We start from the raw sequence: 18,759 nt of genomic DNA on the forward strand, positions 1-18,759 counted from the left end.
AATTTTCTTGAAAAAGTGCCAAAACCTTCATTTTCCTAGGGGTTTTTGGGAGTAAGAAAGGGGCATTTAAGTGAGAATCTTTGTGTTTGCTTTGTTCGCGTAATTTTATAAAATTCATTCTTTTTATTGGGCGCAAAAATCTTAGGTCTCGAAATTTGCCTGCCTCCCCTGTTTGATCGACCCAACCATCATGCTACTATTCCTGACCCTCTATCATATTTCTTTCCAAGACATGGGAGAATGGTCGCAATGGGCGGAAGTTAACCAAACACTAACCAATTCAAGAATTTGTCGAAGGAATTGTGTACCACTTAATCAAACGTATTATACAAACAAAACATGCTTCAAACCAGACATGAGCAAATTCATCAACTCGTGCGGCGTTGTCCCATTTGAAAAGTCTGCATGTAGTCTCACGACGGATTCGAGCGGTAAGCATTTTTTGACATAAAATTGAGCCTGTTATTCACGCCTGATTTTGCCTCCTGATACCGAGTCAAATACGAAGATAAACACTTGGCATTCAATATTCTCAATATCCATCTTAGCCTGGGTATCTAGACCGCAAACTATTTCACAGTCTAGTTTCTCATATTTTTGTCTATTGTTTTTTTGTTTATTGTTTATTGGCAAAAAATTGGGCTTGATTTTGCCTCCTGATACCGAGCCTAACGAAGATCAACGGTAAAAGGGTTTACGCACGAAGAACGAGTCTCGTGTTCGCGAAGCGAAAGGGATTCTATAGACGCCCCAATCCCAGTACTTTTTTTCCGAAAATCCCAAGTCCAAAGAAATTCCGAAAATCTAAATTCCACAGGTATTTCACAGGTCTATTGACCTCTACGAAACAATCTAATTTATATGGTTAGGGGAATGACGTCTAACCGCTCATGTTACAACTTAAAACGGATCAAGACTCAAAATACTGCGAATATTGTAATGACGACGTCATTTTGGCCCTAAATGACTTCTCCGAAAGGGTAATAAACTTTTAATTTTAATGAAATCGATTTCTAATTGTTCCGATAGATTCTATCGATGATTACCAATCCAATGAAGACTCAATAAGTAATAGTTATCACATGAAGTTTGAGTGCAATACGAGAAATATTTTACGAGGCGAGCCTTTTTATTAGACCAATCATTGTAACGTAAATCTATTTACAGAAAGTTAAAGGAAGCAAAAATTCCCGAGTTAAAAAAGGAAAAAAAGCTTGGATAGCTAAGGGAAGCACAACTTACCGAGTTAAATAATCAAAAATAACTCGGAAAGCTAAAGAAAGTTACAAAATGAAAAATAACACGGACAGTTCACTTAAAGGAACCAAAAATTCCAAAGTTAAGCCATCGCCGGCAAAAAAGAGAATATCAAAAAAAATATTGTTGCTATTGTTTTCGAAAACCCGCGAAAGCTTCTTATTGTTCAAGCGCTGAAATTCTATTGAAATGCCACGTGACTCAGGTAGAATTTCCTACCTAACCACGGCACACTTTTCAGCAAAAGTACTCCATGTAGCCCTTCGCAGGTTATAATTTTCGCGGTTTTGCCCTTTTTTGGACAAATTTCTTTCATTTTCCAAGGGATTTTTCAAATTTTTCGATAAAATTGGAAAAAATTGTATTTCGCGGGAATTAATTTTCGCGGTTTTCAACTCTCAATATTTTTCACGGGATCAAATTTTCGCTGTTTTGACAAAAAACCGCGAAAACACTAAAATTAAAACCCGGGAAAATTAGTTCCAATAAGGTATATTTCGAGAATATAACTTTTCAGAGGGAGTGTTTAGAGGGTACGTGGCAATCGTTTTTGGAGCCGATTTGCCTGGGGTAGGGTACTGCATTTCAAGATATCTCATGAACTACATATCAAAACCTATTAAAACTTTGCAAGGTTTTAGATAAAGCATCAAATTGTGTGTAGAAAATTTCAAGATAGTAGCACGAATAATGTGTATTTTACAGACCCGAATATCAAAATATTATAAAAAAATCTAATTAAAAAAAAAATTGAACTTTTGAATTCCACACAGGACCAAATTCTTCCATGAAATAGATGTTAATGCCTTCATTGCTCGTAGTCGGTATAGTTGTAGCATTGTGGAAAGCTTTCATGGATTTTAGACGACTATTTTTTGATTTACAGTCCATTTATTTTGAAAAATTCGGTCAAAACTGCCCCAAAATACAAGAAACTTTTTTAACGTTGTTCATTATAGCTCAGCAAAAAGCCAAGTAAACCTCGTTAAAATTTGCCAGATGTTAGTTTTTAAGGCCAGCAACATTCAAAAGTTCAAATGAAGTTTCGAGATGGTGGGATGAAAAATATGTATTTTACAGACCAGAATATTTCGAATTTTTCATAAAAATTAAGATCTCTCTTTAGTTTTGACACCTCAAACGTTGTCTGAGACTCATATTTTCAATCAATTAAAGCTTTTTTGTTGATAATATTTATAACTATAACTTAGTATAGAAGTCTGACTTAACAGTTGTTAAGTACCTTTGGTATTTTACAGACCACTTTTTTGGCTACTTTTGATTTAAATAAAATTGACTCAATTTGAAATATCCCACTTGTCATCAAGTCATGTAAATCAAAGTTGAAACGCTTTTAAAGTTGTCATGTCTCGAAAATGTCGAAAATGCGTTTCTGCTTATTTTGAATTAGATGAAATTGGAAAAATGTAATTTACAGACCAGAAAAGATAAGGCATTTTCCATCAATAAATAAAACTTTAAATAATGAAATGATAATCGTAAGCATACATTTGACTTCATCAAGCTTACCAAAAATACATATCCCGAGCAGTTGATGCTCGTCATTTAAAGCACTTTTTATTTTTGGCAAGCAAATTTAGGCTAAAAGCGCTCGCTGTCATAAACAATTGTCATCTCGAGACTACCCTATCTGGATCTTAATCTTGATTCCTTGAGGTGTTTTTCACTGTTACAAAAATGATGCCAAAGATAATGTAAAAAACAAACAGTAGTGTTATGAATTCTGAGGATTTGTTATTCTACTAACACACTACGGACACACTGTAGGATAGATATGACCAATAATATCATTATTCACCCAATTTTGTAAATTTTCAGTAACCTTTTTTCAATTCAAAAGACCTACGGCGATCCTTTGTGCTTGTCTCGTTATGTCAATATTTCTACCGTGCACGTGAATTATCTAAAACATCTGCTATCTCTTTTAGCCTTGAGAAATAAAGTCTTAAGTTTAAACTTACCAAGAATAATGTTGCGCTATCAATATTGATTTACAGGGAAACAAGATAATCGTCTTCAATGCAAGTCGAATGCTTTTAAAGAACCAAAATTGAATATCATTTTATATTTGATCATTAGAACAAGGATTTATTATACACTGGATATACAACTCGCTGATTTTTGCCGATTTCTCGTGTACTAGCTATGTCCGCAGTAATGATATTATTGTTCACTCTCCTTCCCGCATATGGCTAATTTTGATTGTTTTGGATTTAACACAGGTTAAATCGTGGTTTAACTTTTATTTGATAAGCGCCACAGTATTGGAATGGCTGGGTGGCCACCCTCTGCCAACAGTGGCGTGGTGGCAGGGGGGGCAGGGGGGCCAGGCCCCCCAGCGGAGCCCTTTTGAGAGGGGGTGCATATCGAAAGATTGACAAATGAAAAAACAAAAATGGCGCCCCTCATCACCTCAAAAATTTTCTGACTCGCTTCGCTCGCACACTCCCTTTTTTGTATTGTATTCGTAAGTAAAATGAGCGTATATATAGAGAGGGGAGCCAAAAACAAAAGATCTTTTAAAAGGGCACCATATTTGCCTTGGCCACCCCAGAGAAATTTTCCCACCACACCACTGTCTGCCAACTGAGTCTTCTTTGCTAATAACCACGTGACGTCATAGCGTACAATTTTTATAGCATATGAACGAAAGAAGAAGGAAACATTTTACACACTACCATTGTTGAAAACAAATGTTGAAACAGTGCTCGATACTGGATAGAGCTTTGATACATACATTTTGATACATATATTTTCATTTGTTAAAATTTAAAATCCATATATTACTGTCAGTTTCACGCCTTGTGCGATCATCAGATATACTATACTACAAATAAAATTTTCTCTCATAAGATGTATACACTATACTAGAAATTGCAAACCGTTACGAATGAAAGAAATTTAATAAAATGCTTTTGGGAAAAAAAGAACGTTTTAAGAGACTTTTGTTCGGACTGAATTCTGCCCATTTCTGGAATCTAGCCGATGATATTCTCGTTTACGGAAAAACTCAAGAGGAACATAATAAAAACTTAGAAATGACACTCGAAGCTTTGGCTAAAAGGGAGCTACCTTAAAGCTGAAAAAGTACAAATTCAATAAACGTCACCTTGAGTACTTTGGGTACGTTTTCTCAGAGGAAGGTATGCAACCTAGTGAGTCGAAGGTTCGAGCGCTGAAAGAAATGTCACGACCAGAAAATGCAAATGCTGCCAGAAGTTTCCTGGGATTTACAAATTACCTGAAACGATTCATACCTGATTACAGTACGCTTACCCATCCGATACGTCAGTTGCTTAAGAAAAATGCTCACTTTAAGTGGACTGATGCATGTGAAAAGTCGTTTAAAAGCTTTAAAGCTATTATTGATATACTTTCGAATGAGAAAAACTTGCCTTACTTTGATGAAAAGAAAGAGACTATGGTCTACTGCGATGCTAGCCCTGTCGGACTTTCTTCTATTTTACTACAACGTACGCCTGGTACAAATGATTTACACGTTATTAGTTATTCGTCACGTGCTTTGAAAGAGGTCGAATGCTGTTACAGTCAAATTGAGCGCGAATGCCTCGGTATGGTACCGTGAAAAGCACAGCTCAAAATCATATATTTACGCTGTGCCGACGAATCGATATTCTATTCATCGCGCAATCAACGAAGACAAAAGTAACCATGACGACCATCAAAGATCTTGGATGAAGTTCAAAGTTTATATTTTTATTCCCGTCGTTGAAAACACAACAAAAAAATATCATCAATGCTTTTTAAAAAGAGTCAGTGATAGAGAATCATAACATAAAGTCTGTCTATTATTTCGATTCAATTAAAAGTGACATTTCCATAATTGATAGTTTAGTAATTACTGTTATACATTTGGGGATCATGTAAAAGATTTCTTTCGAAAGAAACGCACTTCGATTACACTTGGAGGTTACGATAACATATCTTTTCTTTCTTTTTTTCTTTTTTTTCTTTTTTTTCATCATTAATTTCTTGATCTCCAAAAGTATATTGGTTCTTCTTACAAGAAGTTGAAATATTTTATGTATATGTAATGTATATAAATGTATATAAAATTCTACGATTCAAACTGATACGAAGTTGACAGCTAAGTCAGTAATGGAAGCTTAGTGGGTTGGTCGGCTACATATTATTGAAATAGTAAATCAATGGGCAACCTAATATAGAAGACGCTGAAAGATAGGTTCGTCGGATAAGATGATATAGATAAAAAATCACATAGGTCGAATTGTGTAGGTTGTCAAAGTCCTAGTTATGCAATGAAATAGTAAATATTAAATATTAGGGAGAAAAACTACTAATATAATAATATTTTAATATATTCATAGGAGATCAAACTGAGAAGAAAATTCGAATGTAGAATAGACTGGACGTAATAGTGCAACATCGAATTAACATCAAAACTAAAATCATTCGGTTAAATTTGTAGATATTGTGATGGCAAAATTATGGAATGGCTGTGGTAAAATAGAATATAGGTTCGGTCTCATTTAGGAATATAAAATGATAGAACAATGTTTTAGATAAAATAAAATAAATCTTAACATAAATTAAATATATCAAAAGGGGAACGCTAGAATCGCTGGTGGGCTAGAAAACACAGGAAGAGTGAGTCCAAATATATAGCAAGTGATTGAAAATAAATGACCTTAGATTATTATAATATTATTATATTAGATCTGATTACTCGAGTCGACATCCGGTCGATCAACCGTAGCTACATAGAAACTTGTGTAAACATGGTCACAAAATTTGCTACACTGAAATCTTTCAAGATAGAGGATATTGCTACTGAAACCGAAAACGAAACTGAATTACGATTACTAATGAATATAATTCAAGCCAACGATTGGTACAAGTTGAATGAACCACAGAAACACGAACATGCCCCCGAACATTTACGAAATGTTGATATAGACGTACTTAAACAGTTTCGTAAAATGAAAGACGAGCTTACTGTCAGTCTTACCCATGGTGTCATTCTTAAAGGTAACCGAATCGTACTGCCCACAAAATTTCACAAAGATGCTGTCCGTATTTGTCATGTTGGACATCAAGGTATCGAGAAAACGAAACAGCTCTTACGAACAAAAGTATTTTTCTACGGTATGGACAAAATGGTTGAATGTACTGGTCCATCAAAACCACCTGCTCCGATTAAAGTTACCTAAATTCCAGAAGCTGTTTGGGATACGTTACATATCGATTATTTGGGCCCATTTCCAGTGTTAAACAAGCACGTTCTCGTTATAATTGATAAACGTTCATGTTGCCCAGAAATAGCATTCGTCAAAAGTACAACGGCTAAATCTTTGACAGACGTTTTACATAGAACATTTGCTACTTATGGAAATCCGTCAAAAGTTGTTACCGACAATGGCCCACCATTTCCTTCGAAAGAGGTACGAGAATTCATGGAAGACAACGGTATCACTCATCACCGTATTACACCATTATTGCCGCAAGCCAATGGACAGGTTGAAAACTTTAACAAACCTTTGATGAAAGCAATACGTGCTGCCTACGTTGAAGGGAAGGATTTAGAAACTGAAACTTACAAACTTTTACGTCAATACCGTGCTACACCACACAGCATTACGAAAGAAGCACCGGCTGACTTAATGTTTGGTCGACAGTTGCAAAACGCATTACATTGCATTCCATTCCATTGCATTGGGAAGATGAATGATCGAGACATCAAGACAAGACAATAGTTATAGTTTGCTACCATTTTGTCAAAGAATTAACTTGGATCGAACGTAATGGCATTATAGAAATGACGCAAGTTATATCCAATAGTGACCTTTTACAGAAAAAAATGAAGGTCATAGCTCTTTCCGTTGTATCAGTTAGTCGAGGAACATTTCCCCAACTGATATTTTCCAATAAGTGGAAAAGTGGAATTCTATCCTTCTCACCAACTTGTAGCATGGTCAATCATACTTTATACAAGCCGACCTTAGATTCAACGAGGAAAAGTTGAGTTTCAAGCCCGAAGGGCTAAAGGTGAAACTTTAACCCTTCTCAGGCAAGAGAAAGCTACTTATTTCCCATCCAAAACGCGCATAGAACGCGCCGTAATCATGACGACGGATTGTATCTAGCGGTTTCTTTGTTTTGGAGGACTGCATTTTTTTAAATCTAGCGTGGATTTTATTTCCAATCTGGTGTTTGTGTAAAAACTACGCGCGGGCGTTCTGGATGGGAAATAAATTGTTTCATTTCCCATCCAGGAGTCTCTCCTCTAGCCCTTCGGGCTTGAGACTCAATGTATTCAATACGATATTCAGAATATGGGCTAGATTGTTATACTAAGCATCTTGAGCTTAATCTATTGAATTCTTCCTTCACTTTAGTGAGTGCCGTAGCCAGTTCGAAACCGATACATAAAGAGATCTGGTTCATTCTCACATTGAGCATCATTCTCACATTCATCACTTTGATTATCATCGTCATGATCATCTGGGTCCGTCGGAGGTGCCATCACCGTAAGGAGCCAACTGGTGGTGCCAGTATGCTTAAAAGTGAAGACAACGGTAAATACCTCGCTCCCAGTGCTAATCTCCGGATGTATTCTTTATAGCGTTTGCACAAAGAGAATATAAAAACAAATGTTAGAGAGAGAACAAAATCTTTCTCTATTTTTCGATGTGTGGTGCCATAATAATAGAAATTGATTTGCGCTCTATTATGAACGGACCAATGGGAGTGCGATATTTTCTCTTTTTTTGATTGACGTTTACGAGAGAAAAACAACGAAAAAAGATTAGCTTTGTTCGGACTCGGACTGAACTCAATAATAACAGAAACTAGATGCGCAGCGTCGCACGCTGCGTGTCCCAATCCAGTGAATCACTACACATCTAAAAAATTCTAACAGAAGAAAGATAGCCGCCAATCGATGATTTGATTTTAATTTTAGGAAATTAAGGAGAAAAAAGATAACATTACATTGCCAAAAATTTGGGAAGAAGGTTGACTTTAACCCATCAAGCTCCAAATTTGGTGAATAGAAAATAGTATCTTGGGGTCTCAAAGTTAGTCTAGTGGTAGGAAATCTGCTTAAGGTGCAAAAATATGATGGTTCAACGCCATGAAGAGGAGGCTTTGTAGAGCTTTGTTAGATTTTCGAGACGTTGACGTTGTAAACACACACGTTTAAGCGTATTAAAATATATAGATTCTTTTTTTTCTAAAATTATTTATAAAAATATCTCTCAAGCTGAATTGTAGCTGTATATTTCAAACATGAAATTACATGCCTATTTTCTTCAAAACTTTCTTATATCTAAAAAACTAATAGTAAAATAAAGAAGGAGAGGGGTAATTTTTATCTGAGTTCTAGCTAAATAACTTTCCTTCTGAAATATTAGGGAGCGGTCATCTTATTGGATATATGTACATTTCATATTGCAATTATTTGAGCATCATCGCCTTGCCCTTTTGGTTTGTAACATTGAGCTAGGCGAGGGAAGTAGATTAGTGGCTCTCACAGCTCATCAGAGTGGTTTGAAAAAGTACTTCTTAAAAGAAATTTGTCAAAACAAAGTGTCTTTTAGCTAAAATGGTGGAGAAAAATATTGAAATTTTCGCCCGTCGGCGCAAACCATGGTTGCGCCTCCTTAGCATCTGCTAATGTCTTCTAACTTACATACTAACTAAAAGACACAGGGCTTTGACAGACCCTGGAAAACCTGGAAAATATAGGTTTTATAGGAAAATTTCAAACTGAGAGAATTTGATTTTTCAGATTCCTTTTAACAACAGAACAGCTTGTATTTCAGGGTCTCGAGTAACCAATCTTCAAAATTTTCTCTTGAGTAATTGAGATGCCTCTGTAATATCTGATGAAAAATGGTATTCGACATCTCACCATCAGTTTCAAAATAGACTCAGGCAGATTGTGTACATTATCAGTAATTTTTCAGGGAATCAGTGGCGACCTGGCAGGGGGTGCACCCCCAGAAAGATCTGAGAGGGGCGCCAAAAGAGCTTTTCAAGGGGGCGCCAAAATTTGGTTGATGTTTAATTGGGCAATTTGGGACCCTTCTTCACGTTTATAGCGCCTTTTATAAAGTGTTATGTTAATTTTTTTTCGCGTGCGGTGCTTTTTCTTTGCGCTCTTGCATCTTTTCTCTTGAGTTTTTCCGAAACGACCATCAACATTGAATTGCGAAAGGCTGAAGCAAGGTGTTGTGTATCAACCAGTAGTTCAAGAGGATGCTCACCCCCAGAGAGAATACCAAAAAGATCGAAACTTGTTGATGCTCGCTGTGGTTTTTGTGGTCTTATGCCTGCTTATGCTGACCAAATTTCTCCTTTTTAGTAACTCTTTTAAATTGTTTGACCTTTCTCACCAAAAATTTCCATGCCCCTTATCCCTAGCCTCTTTTAGCCATTGATCTTTAATGGAGAGTAAAGTAGTGGCGCAAAAGCTTAAATAAGATGATCAAATTACCTAATAATCTGATTAGATTATCAGGTACAAAACTTCAATTTCAAGCATCGACAGCTCATGTATTTTATTTGAGTGGCTTTATTTTTGGTGCTATAATATGGGGCATTTTAGACAGATTAAAAGTTGAAAATTGAAAAACTTTCCGCCGGCGCAAACCATGGTTGCGCCTCCTTTGTTCAAACACCTTAACATTTCAAATTACAAAAAACAAATTCCAAGTTTCTTGACTCTAAGATTCCGGGCATTACTTTCAACCATACTGCTCTTATAGTTTAATATTTTCACTTAATAATGGAGGGCGCCAATTTCATAGACTAGTAAACTAGTCTTTGAAAACAGACCCATATACAAAAAATCAAGCTCCAAATAAAAAGAATCGAAGGGGTGAAGTTGCGTCTCTTTTCTGAATTTCAACGACTAGAAGCTACTTCCCTCAAAAAACGTTGTTTAATTTTACAACTTTTTTTAGGTTTTTGAGAATTTTTTGACTAAATGATATTTCATAGTAACATTGAACATGGGAACATATAAATAAATGAGCATTTCTAAAAACGCAATATAAAAATAAAAAAAAAATAAATGCAATCCCGCACGGGTCAGACATGCAGAAATCTGTATGTCTCTCCTTACGATTTTAGGTGAAGAAAAAAAGGCGTTGGAAGTACAATCAAGGTCATAATATATTGAGAATTTTGGCTATTTTAACGTTTTTTAAGATTTAAAGTTCTGGCGAGAAAGTCGATTTTTGGCTATCTTTTTAATTTAATCGAATATTTCAATTTGGGAGGGGTTGGCAGACTTCCAGGCTATATTCTGAGTCTTATTGGACTATTTTTGAACTTTTGAATCCTGAGATCCTAAGGTCCTAAGTCTTAAGTCTCATGTTAAAACTCAGAGTTAAAACTCTACCCTTCCAACCTACTTTAGAGCACTTACAAATCGATTGTGGTTCAAAAACTTCCTGGTGGATTTCCCTTTTTTCTCAAATATTATGACCTTGATTGTAGCTTCTAGTCGGTTATCTTCCTTTTCTCAGGAAACTAATATTTAATTAGTGTTTACATTATTTGAGTGACAGTTTTATTATAAGGTTATAAGTAATAACCGACTAGTTTACTAGTCTACCAATTTCATAGTTGGCACCCCCATAAAATTAAGCCAGGTCGCTTACTGGGGAAAATAGCCGTGTTTTTTTCCAAATCTTACAGAAGCTCAGAGAAAACCACTTGATGATTCTTGTCTTAACCCTGTTATACTTTAACTTAACAGGGCTAAACTATCTCCCTTACCTTATTTTGACATAAAAAACTGTCATACAAACAAATAATACTCTTTGTACCGCATGTACTGAATTCTCTTTCGCGTAAAAATTTTTCTAGTGGGGGGGGGGTGCGAAAAAATATTGGGTCTTATGAGGGGGGTTCGAAAATTTTTTTCAGGTTAGGGGAGGGGGTGCGAAATTTTTTTTGGATTTTTTAAAATATCCTCCACCCCCCTCTAGTAGATACTTTATGACCGCTCCCTTAGTACATGATTGTAAAATTTGTAAATGGAAAAATAAAAGCCAAATCAAGAAAATATTTCTTTACAGAAACTATCTACCAAAGTTGAAAGAGTAAAGAGTTTACCTAATATCCATGATCCATGCATGATATGTCAAAGCAAACTGCAAAAAAGACAATTTCATACAGAAATGCATGAAAAATCAGATTCGAAATATTTGAAGATTTGAAAATGGTTAGCACTTAAAGGGATTATACAGTGTTATATACACCCGACTCGTCTGAAACTGATGTCAGCAAAATTTTAATAAAAGATTCCTTTCAAATTTGTAAATAAAAGGAAGAAAAAAATCTTGCTCCACATTTTTCTTTATTCATTACAAAAGATTCTATTTATTTCAATCTGCTGAATCAACATACATTATGACTATGTAAAAGGTCAATAGCTTTAAAATATATCTAATCATAAATATATGTTGGTATATATAAATGTTTATCAGTCATCTGTTCTTCAAAAATACCCGACAGTTTGTACCCTGTCTCATGAAAATAACAAAACGAAACAGCAGATGGATAAAATATTCATTGTAAAGTTATTGCCTAGAAAAACCTATCTGCTGTTCACCGATGACGTCATTACCTAGAAAATGCTATCTGTTGGTCACTGATGACGCTGTCTCCTGTAATAGAACAACATATGTTTTGAAGTAAATTGACCCTCCTAGAAAATGAGACCCGCTGTTCACTTTGTCATAAAAACCGTCTCCTAGCAAAGAACAGCAGATATTTCGTAACAATGGCTCGTCGAATGCTTCTGAAGAAATTGTTATTGAAGAAGATTCAGAGACATATATTGATAAAATGCAGAACATAAAGATAGTTTAGAAGCCAATACTCCTCTGTTTATAAATTGTGTGATTTTCAGGTTTCATATATTTTGATCACTTTCGTTTTCAAAACCTTGGAGAATCGGGCATGCCCGGCCCAAATCGAGAACACCACACATCGAAAAGCGTGGTAACATCACAGACCCGAGAAGCAAAAGAAAATCAAAAGAAATCGATCCAATAGCAAGGTCGTCCTCTCTCCAACATATGTTTTTATATTCTCTTTGGTTTGCAACCAAACATGCCACCTGAGATTTAGCTTTAAAAGAAATTTTAACAATATTAACACGACTTAACAATACCTTATTCATACCTTATAATTGTCTAAATGCACTACAGTATCTCCTCCAGGATTTTCTAGTTACTATGGAAAGCTATTCACCTGAAATAATGGGATGTTCCATTAAATTTTCATACAGGGGGTGGACGAACCTTTTTAAGGCAAAAAAAAGATTTTTAGAAATGTGGTAATACCCCCTCCCCTGGAAAAGGCAAAATTTGCAAAAGAAGTCTTGGAAAAATTATTTTCATACCTTAAAAGTAAGGGTGGACGAACAAAAATTAAAGTCTATTCACGATAAGTGTGCACTCTGTACCACTCTTTTTTCATTTACCTATAACTTTTGAAGGAATTCTTCAATCTTTATAAATTTGGTATCATTGGAAAGATATTAATTTAAAATAAAAAAATCTTTAAAAAAATTCTAAAAACGAAGATGAAAATAAAGAAGAAAAAATGAAGATCTTGTAGAGAAGTGCTATCACTTTCATTTTCATTGGAGAGATTCTTTGATCTTAGGAGGTCATCACTGTGAAGAAATTTTATTAAAATATTTATTCAATATAAAGTTATGATACAAAGTTAATAAGTGATTGACCCCAAAAAACAGCAGATAACAGCAGAAAACAGGGTTTTTAGACGTCAATTAGTTTCTAACTTCGTTTGATATTTCTTGACTGAATTATCATTTTTTAGAAATTTGGACAAACATATCCAGGGGGTAGTTTTTCATTTTTCCAGTAGGTCAAAGGTTATTCTAAAATTTCCAGGGGGTAGACTAAAGTCTATTCACGATAAGTGTGCACTCTTTTTTCATTTACCTATAACTTTTGAAGAAATTCTTCAATCTTTATAAATTTGGTATCATTGGAAAGATATTAGCGAGTGGAAAAATTTAAAATAAAAAAATCTTTAAAAAAAGTATGAAATTGAAGATGAAAATGAAGAAGAAAAAAATGAAGATCTTGCTTCTCTGCTATAACTTTCATTTTCACTGGAGAGATTTTTTGATCTTAGGAGGTCATCACTGCGAAGAAATTTCATATTTATTCATTATAAAGTTATGATACAAAGTTGATAAGTGATTGACCCCAAAAAACAGCAGAAAACAGCAGAAATCAACGTTTTTAGACTTCAATCAGCTTATAATTTTGTTTGATATCTTTTGACTGAATGATTATTTTAGAGAAATTTTTTCACAGTGATGACGTTCGATGATCAAGGATTCAGTTCAGTGAAAATGATAGTTATAGCACTTTTCTACAAGATCTTCATTATTTTCTTCTTCATTTTCATCTTCATTTTTAAAAGAAAAACAGACGTGAACAGACTTTAAATAAAGTAAGAAATATCCATTTTAGAACAAGACGCAAGTGATATCTATCTACAAAAATCTAACCATAATTTCAACCATTTTTGATGACCATACTCTATAGATATGGGGGTATACTCTAAATGGGGGGTTGTACTTTTACGGTGTGACTGGATTGGCCCTTTTTAAGTACGGTATTACGGAATTTGACGAAAAAAAAGACGGGAAAACGGTAACAGTATTTAGCCTATTTTTTTGACATTATGCCGGTATTTTAACCTCTACAAACCGGTCGGTGTTATCATTTTTTTCAATTTTCGGGATTCTGGGGATTCAGCCAAAATTTTGACGGGAAAAAGGTATTTCGAACCCCTTCAAACCCCCCCCCCATAAATTGAACATTTACGGAACATAGGGACTCGAAATGTCTTATTCTCTTAGTGTTAGTCAGACCTTAGACTGTCTGTTCATGTTGAGTGTTCGTATAGTATAGGGTTTTGTATATAGATTATTTATGACAACATTGCATACACTGGAATTTATTTCTTTTTGGGATATTTTGTGATGTATTTTTCCGTTGTTTGAGTAGAGTGTGTGTGGAGTCTATTTTTGTATGTTTTTTTTGCAATGGTAAATGTGTTGTAAACTGACCATATGAATGCGCATGTTAAGAATATACTTTAGGGTCCGTGTTTATATTGAAAGGTGCATTTTGTACAGCTACAGTACATGTAAATGGACCTTTAGGTCTTATTTAGACGACCGACTTTCTACCGACTTTTGCCAAAGAGAGTTTACACGTGTTGTTGCCGTCAAATCAATTCATGCCCCTTTTTTAATCCCATAGAACCAAAGATGAACAAGGAAGATAAACAACACGAACTCGTGCAAGACGACCCCCGAACAGCCTACCCGATGGGAGCACCGCCCGCTTACTCAGAAAAGTAATGACAATTATACGTATTACGTCATTGCATATTTAAAGTCTATTCACGATAAGTGTGCACTCTTTTTTCATTTACCTATAACTTTGAAGGAATTCTTCAATTTTTATAAATTTGGTATCATTGGAAAACGCTGTTTTCTGCTGTTTTCTGATTTTTTTTAGGGTCAATCACTTATTAATTTTGTATCATAACTTTATACTAAATAAATATTTTAGTAAAATTTCTTCACATTGATGATTTCCTAAGATCAAAGAATCTCTCCACTGAAAATGTACTTCTCTACAAGATCTTCATTTTTTTCTTCTTCATTTTCATCCTCGTTTTTAGAATTTTTTAAAGACTTTTTTATTTCAAATTGTTCCACTTACAAATATCTCTCCAACAATACCAAATTTATAAAGATTGAAGAATTCCTTCGAAAGTTATAGGTAAAAGAAAAAAGAGTGCACATTTATCGTGAACAGACTTTAGTATATACAAGTTGTTTTTTTTATAAGGAACCTTAACTTGGCTCCGAGCCTGGAGTTCCTTATTTTGCCAGAGAGTTTCAGCTTCAAAGTTCCTTATCAAGTTCCTTAGTTACTTAACTGCTAAGTTTGGATTTGCTAAGTGTGTAGCTTCTTTATCAGCATTTTTTGTCTTTATGACATATTGAAAGGTGTTTGAGCAATATTTTCCGTCTTTTATTTAGGTTGTTGTTAATGTGTGCAAGTTCAAATTGAACTCTCGCTGTTTCTTAACTTGATTTTTTATTCTCAGCCTGAGCAATTCCTTAACAATTCCTTATTTCTCAGACCATTTTCAGCCTCAAGTTCCTTATAAACGTGTTCCTTATTAAAAAATAAAACGTGTAGTAGCATATAATTATATCATAGTATATTACAGCCCTTTGTATTCTTTTAAGTTATGACCGCAGCCGCATAAGGTCTGTAGGTAAAGATAGTATATTTCATGAAATGGTCCACCAAACCGGATCAAAATAAAAGAAGATAGAAAATAAGAAAAAGGGATCAGGTCCAGTTGGACTGGTCGCTGGTTGGATTCTTGACCAGTTTTTGAAACTGGTCAAGAATGTACCCGGCCGGGACTCATTTTACTGACCCGATTTCGTAAAATCTTACAAAAAATCTGGTCAAGAACCCACCCCTCAGCTGGTCAAGAATCTAACTTTCTGGTCAAGAATTTACCCGTGATCTGGTCAAGGACCTACCCCTCAACTGGTCAAAAATCCACCCGACCTGGTTAAGGACCTGCCCCCAAACCGGTTCAAGAATCCACCCGACCTGGTCAAGGACCTGCCCCCAAGCTGGTCAACAATCCCAAGAATCTACCCCCAACTGGTCAACAATCCAGCCGACCTGGTCAAGGACCTGTCCCCAAACTGGTCAACAATCCGCCCAACCTGGTCAAGAATCTACCCCCTAACTAGCCAACAATCCACCCGACCCGGTCAAGGACCTGCCCCTCAACTGGTCAACTATCCACGCATGTCTCCATGGAACTTAATTTTGCAAATCAGCACAATTGATTTGTTTTAAGGGAATTATTTTTGCGAAATTAGATTTCCCCACTGGTAGAATAATCTTAAAAGCCCATTTTCATGTCCTAATAATCTCAAGAAAATCAGAAAACTGCCTTTCTTAGGAATTAGTTTGCCTCGATCAAAACAACTTTTTTGTGGGAATTTGATTTCGTGAATTTAAGGGTCGTTTGCGAAAATCGCGAACAAATTGAAAGCGCTCAGCTTCAGGTAAAGACATTGGTTATTTTTCGTAAACTCAAACGAAAATAACTTTATTTATCATCTTAATCAATATATTTTTTTGACGTAGAATATAGGTTAGATTCGCTGGAGTTAGGTATTCGGTATCCGGGATTCGGGATTCGCATTCGGGATTCAAAAAAGCTCAATAAAAACTTAACGAAAAAAGATATTAACTTGAAATAAAAAACGGATGCAAGCACACATACTAAGGAATAAATCCCAATAAAAAAAATTATATCGGCAATTTCGTTTAACTCTCTAGGGATCCAAGTAGGGTAAATTTCGATGTTGGACGATAAACAAATGTTAAAAATTGCTTTGTGCTACCTCGATTTATGATTCTACATATGTTATTGTTGTCGGTAAACCACTCAATGTTTTCATTTTCTAAGATTTTAGGAAATGATAGCAAAATTTATTTTACTGCAAGAAGTTCGCGGTAAGTCGAGCTGGTTTGCCGTTCGGTTCGGTCAAAGTTCCCTTTCGCTATGATGTTACCGAGTTTTTTCCACAACATAACCCCTGTAACCGGTTTCACTTGCATCCGAAAAAACGATTTTTGTGACTTCAGGTTGTGTGTTAATTCTAAAGCTCTTCGTGACTTCTAAATTGTTTTTCCAGAATTCGAGCTCTTGTCTTACATCAAATGTTAGGAGACATTTTTTTGTCCCAAGAGAAACTGGATTCGACAAATTTGTACAATTGCTTTGTAAATAAATAAACAAATGGCCCGATAGCTTGTGCCATAGAAATAAGATTTCCTGCTATTCTAGAAATTTCTCTAGCTGAAATAAATTCACAACTTAAAGCTTCTAAAGTCTGTCCAGATATAATTGGCAGTGGAAACAAGAATGCCTGTAACTTTTGATAGTCAAATATAATTATGAAAATTTTTTTTGCTTGTTTTAGAGAATCAAAAGCGCTATATTTGAATGTATTTTTGGTTGAAAAATTCGCGATTTTTAGCGGTTTAATTTGCGATTGAAAAAATTGAGCTTTTTTTCTACTTATGCTATAACGTTCATTTTTACACCAGTGGTAGTTCAACCTTAGGTTAAGAAGTTTGTTAAATTTCAAGGCAAACAAAAGAGTCCTTCGGAAGATATAGGACCCGAAATACCCCTTGGTAGCACTTTTCTGTGAAATATCAAATCTCCAGCTTATTACTAAAAACGGGGGTAGTGAAATGATTGATGAAACAGTTTTTCGATCATAACACATTTTACAATCTCTTTAATGACCTCATAGCCAAACTGTGTTTAGTGTTTTGGGAATTAGCAAAGTTCTTTAATGACTTAAAAATAACAAAGGCAATATAAGTTCATGCTCATCCTTTCAATAAAAACAATTATATTGCATATGATTTCACTTCGTTTCGAAATAATCAATGATACCAATAATACCAATGCACCAACACTTAACATTTTCCAACTTTTAATTGCACTGTTCAAAAAAGATAACATAGTATTTAGTACAATTTAAGTTTTCCTCCAGACACTTCAGTAAAAATATTGAAGCAGTTCCAGAAGTTTAACGTTAAAAAAGCTTTCTGCTAGGTTTTTCCCTGGGCTATTATTACATCAAGAACATGGAAAATGTCCTTGAATTTGCTGAAACTTATTACTGCCATGTATATAACATAAACTGTAGCATAAATAATTTTCGATCGAAATTCGGGCGTCAAAGTCTGATTTTCAGGCGTGATCGTGAAAATGAGATTTTTCAGGAGTGATGGCGTGAAATTTCGAAAAATTTGGGGTCGCTGGGGGGGGGGCTCATTTACACCATTCTTATAAAGCGTGTAGCTCTTGGTGGCCAGCAATCTTTGTTCACGGCTGAATTTCTATATCCCTTTTTGAGAATGGTACTTCAAAAATAAATTTGTGTTCTAGCGTGGTATTATTTTAAAGGGTTGTTAGCTCCAAACGTTCGATTGTTCGAAAACATTCTCTTTCAATTTCTCGGGTTTCCTTTGGAATATATATTTTGTGGATCGTTTTTAAAAGTGGATGAACATATTGTTCAATGTAGCCTTAGCTTGAAATTTTGAAATTTTGTCGAAAAAGGAGGTCAATAGTTTCTAAACTAGAGCTGGTTTTATGTCGTTTCAAATATCAGAAGTCTTCAACTTTTTGAAGGTAGATTCTCAGAGTGTTTGTTCGTTTTTATTTATGTTTGTCCATATCTTTGGGGCAGCATAGAGGGTTGAAAGATTGGTCTACGGAGCTGAAATTTGACACTTTTAATTGGTTAAGTTTGTTGTTTTTTTTGAAAATGTAGATGAAAAAATAAACATTTTTTCGGCTGGG

General features: G+C 35.0%; 1 protein-coding gene across 2 annotated transcripts in view; it reads left to right on the forward strand.

The window, feature by feature from the left end:
* The first annotated feature begins 236 nt into the window (after positions 1–236).
* LOC136805868 (uncharacterized) overlaps positions 237–18,759 on the forward strand; it is a 29,918-nt gene continuing 11,395 nt past the window's right edge. For both annotated transcript variants that reach the window (XM_067062439.1, XM_067062446.1), the window contains exons 1-3: positions 237–431; positions 7,656–7,835; positions 14,586–14,682. In XM_067062439.1, coding sequence (XP_066918540.1) covers positions 356–431; positions 7,656–7,835; positions 14,586–14,682 — 353 coding nt within the window. In that variant the 5' untranslated portion in view covers positions 237–355. The remainder of the gene's footprint in view (positions 432–7,655; positions 7,836–14,585; positions 14,683–18,759) is intronic.

This window comes from Clytia hemisphaerica, unplaced genomic scaffold, assembly GCF_902728285.1.
Source record: "Clytia hemisphaerica strain Z4C2 unplaced genomic scaffold, Clytia hemisphaerica genome assembly, whole genome shotgun sequence".
Lineage (NCBI taxonomy): Eukaryota > Metazoa > Cnidaria > Hydrozoa > Leptothecata > Clytiidae > Clytia > Clytia hemisphaerica.